We start from the raw sequence: 2,549 nt of genomic DNA, 5'->3' as shown, positions 1-2,549 counted from the left end.
TTCTTACATCTTACAAAAAGCAGTGTTTAATCAGATGTCTGAGTTGTTCACACTCCAACAAATAGTGATGTTTCTCTCTAAACTTCTCACATGGTTTCATTTCCATGAATGTTGAAGTGATCAAATATCTCACCAGGATCAAAGATTAGAAAGTCTAAAAACTGAAAACACATTTGTGAACCAGGACTTTGTTTTTCCTTCTTTCCTCTCTGATGAATCGTGTGATGACCCCCTGCTGGCAGTTTTGCATTTTGTTCTGCTAAACCTCAACATGTTAGCATTGTCATTTTGTGCATGTTTGGCAAATAGCACAACAGCCTCATAGAACTGAAGGTGTATAGAACCTATTGTTTATTATCTAGTTGTTGTGATGGAACATTTTGTTTTCTAAATTAATATTGTTTAACATTTTATAAATCCCTTTGTTTCCATGGTTGGACCGCAATTCTGAGTGAATCTAACATTCGTTTTCTTACTTTTATTTTCAACTTGTAGAATTGAACATTGATACTATAAAGTATTAGAGTTTGATTCTTGCCAGACTCTTTCTTTTCCTTTTTTGCTGTATTTTTGTAAAATGGTGATTTCATTGTTGTTTTTATTCTAATGGCAGACTTGTCAGAAACTTCAGTGAAGAAGAAATTAATGTGATGTTAAAGGAAATTAGTTTCTTAGGTGAGAAAATGGCAGACAAAAAATGTAAAGAAGACAAATATGCATAAAACATTTTATTTGCATAGTCTTCATTTGATATCAGAAGATATTGTACGTGTCAGGTCAGTTATGTATCACCTAACTCAGAACTTAGTCAGGTTATTGACAGCTGAACATCAGCAGCAGGTATTTGACAGTATTAAAAAAACAGTCTTTAATGACGACTCCCACCTGTGTCAGGTGTGTCACAAGCACACGATAAAGATAGTTCTACTCTAATATACAGTTGAGGTTTAAATGAAAATCAGAAAGCACCAATCCACCCTCGTCAGTCTGCAGCCTCCCCACAGGCTGCAGCTACAACTCATGTCTTAACCAACGAGGAAGAAAACCTGATCAGTCCTGTGACGTTGTTGTTTCGTCTTCTTGGTTCATTTTCTTCAGCTCAATATTTGCATCTCCGTCCGCGTCACTCTGCCTGTGTCTGAACAGGAAGTGAGAAAAAGAGAAATTTAATGAAAACTATTTACTGTTGTTGTTGATGTTGTTAGACCAGCTGATACAAAAGGATCCATCTTGAATTTGTAACCAGTCCTCCAATCCAATCGGTCGTTCTTTTCAACCCTCTGATACGACCCTCAGTACCCATGGTTACAATAATAAACACGTGGACTGTTCCTACAGCGGCGTAACTACCTTTGTTGTTATTGGTTACTATAGCAACAGTCATGGCTTGATTACGTTTAGGAAAACATGGTGGTTTGGGTTAAAATAAGCACTCCCTCAACATTAGACGATCTTTGTTGTCATGGTTACAGTAATAACAACGAACGGTCATGGATAATAATAACAACATGGGAATCGAACACACCGCTTTCCTGTGTCATGTTCATCCATCCACCAACACCTCCCCCTGACGTGGACTCTGTCTGTCTTTATATCACGTCACCGACACTTTTCCCTTCGCTCCTGTCATCATCACTATGGCCACTAGATGTCGCCTAGCAAGAAAACCTAACTATGATGTCATAATAACCTGCTGCACAGACGACCTGTGGGCTCGTGTCTTTACAGGAGGACAGTCTCTGAATTTTAGTGAAGTCAGCACGTAAGCATCAGCAAACTCTTATTTTCCAGACATATATCATATTCATTGTGTGGCCCCCCCCCCGACAGAATGGAGGTACAGTAGAGGTACCTCCGTTCTGTCGTTGCTGTTTTTTCAGAACTTCTCTTTACAATATGACCAAAATGACCTGGTTTTGGACCTAAATCTGCTTCTTTTTATACATCACATGTTCCTGTAATGGGCATGTTGACTGCATGTGTTAGCAATTGTGTTGTATTTGTGTTCATAAGGACAGAACAGAAGATGCCTGAGTGGCTGTACCTTCCCTCCTCGATGTCGAAAATGTTTTCGGGCAGACGGATGTTGAGCGTCTCCGGCAGCAGGAAGACCAGGCCGCCGCTCACTATCCCTGTCCCGGCGAAGATCAGCGGCGGCAGAAAGAGCCAGACATCCTCCAACAGCATGATCATCGGAGCCAGAGAGCTCCCGATCCGACAGAGGCAGGAGGTGTAGCCCAGACCGCACTGCCTGTCCAACAACAACACAACCTCTCATTCACTGTCTGAGGACCTGAGCACAGAAAGGTGGGCCCAACACCTTGGTCCAGAACAAGAACCTTTCACCTTTCCTGAACACCCCTCCTATGAAATTTCCTGATTGCATTCATGCCAATATTAAAACAATACTTTCACATTAATGCATCAGTAATAATAATCCAAATGGTCCGTGTACTTTCATTTTTTTGTTTTAAACCAAAAAAGTCTTTACATTTTTGTTATCAAATCCCATGGTTTTTCATTTCTTTGGTTTTTGGTTTGAAACAAAA

General features: G+C 40.2%; 1 protein-coding gene across 1 annotated transcript in view; it reads right to left on the bottom strand.

The window, feature by feature from the left end:
* Nucleotides 1-782: 782 nt before the first annotated feature.
* The window catches only part of slc22a7a (solute carrier family 22 member 7a), a 7,982-nt gene continuing 6,215 nt past the window's right edge, over nucleotides 783-2,549 (bottom strand). The window contains exons 9-10 of the mRNA XM_056369421.1: nucleotides 2,045-2,251; nucleotides 783-1,138 (exon numbers count right to left, since the gene is read on the bottom strand). Of these exons, the coding sequence (XP_056225396.1) occupies nucleotides 1,051-1,138; nucleotides 2,045-2,251 (295 nt within the window). The 3' untranslated portion in view covers nucleotides 783-1,050. The remainder of the gene's footprint in view (nucleotides 1,139-2,044; nucleotides 2,252-2,549) is intronic.

The sequence above is a fragment of the Seriola aureovittata genome, chromosome 3, assembly GCF_021018895.1.
Source record: "Seriola aureovittata isolate HTS-2021-v1 ecotype China chromosome 3, ASM2101889v1, whole genome shotgun sequence".
Lineage (NCBI taxonomy): Eukaryota > Metazoa > Chordata > Actinopteri > Carangiformes > Carangidae > Seriola > Seriola aureovittata.
The sequence above is the reverse complement of the archived record's forward strand: the minus strand, read 5'-3'. Positions and strand labels throughout refer to the sequence as shown.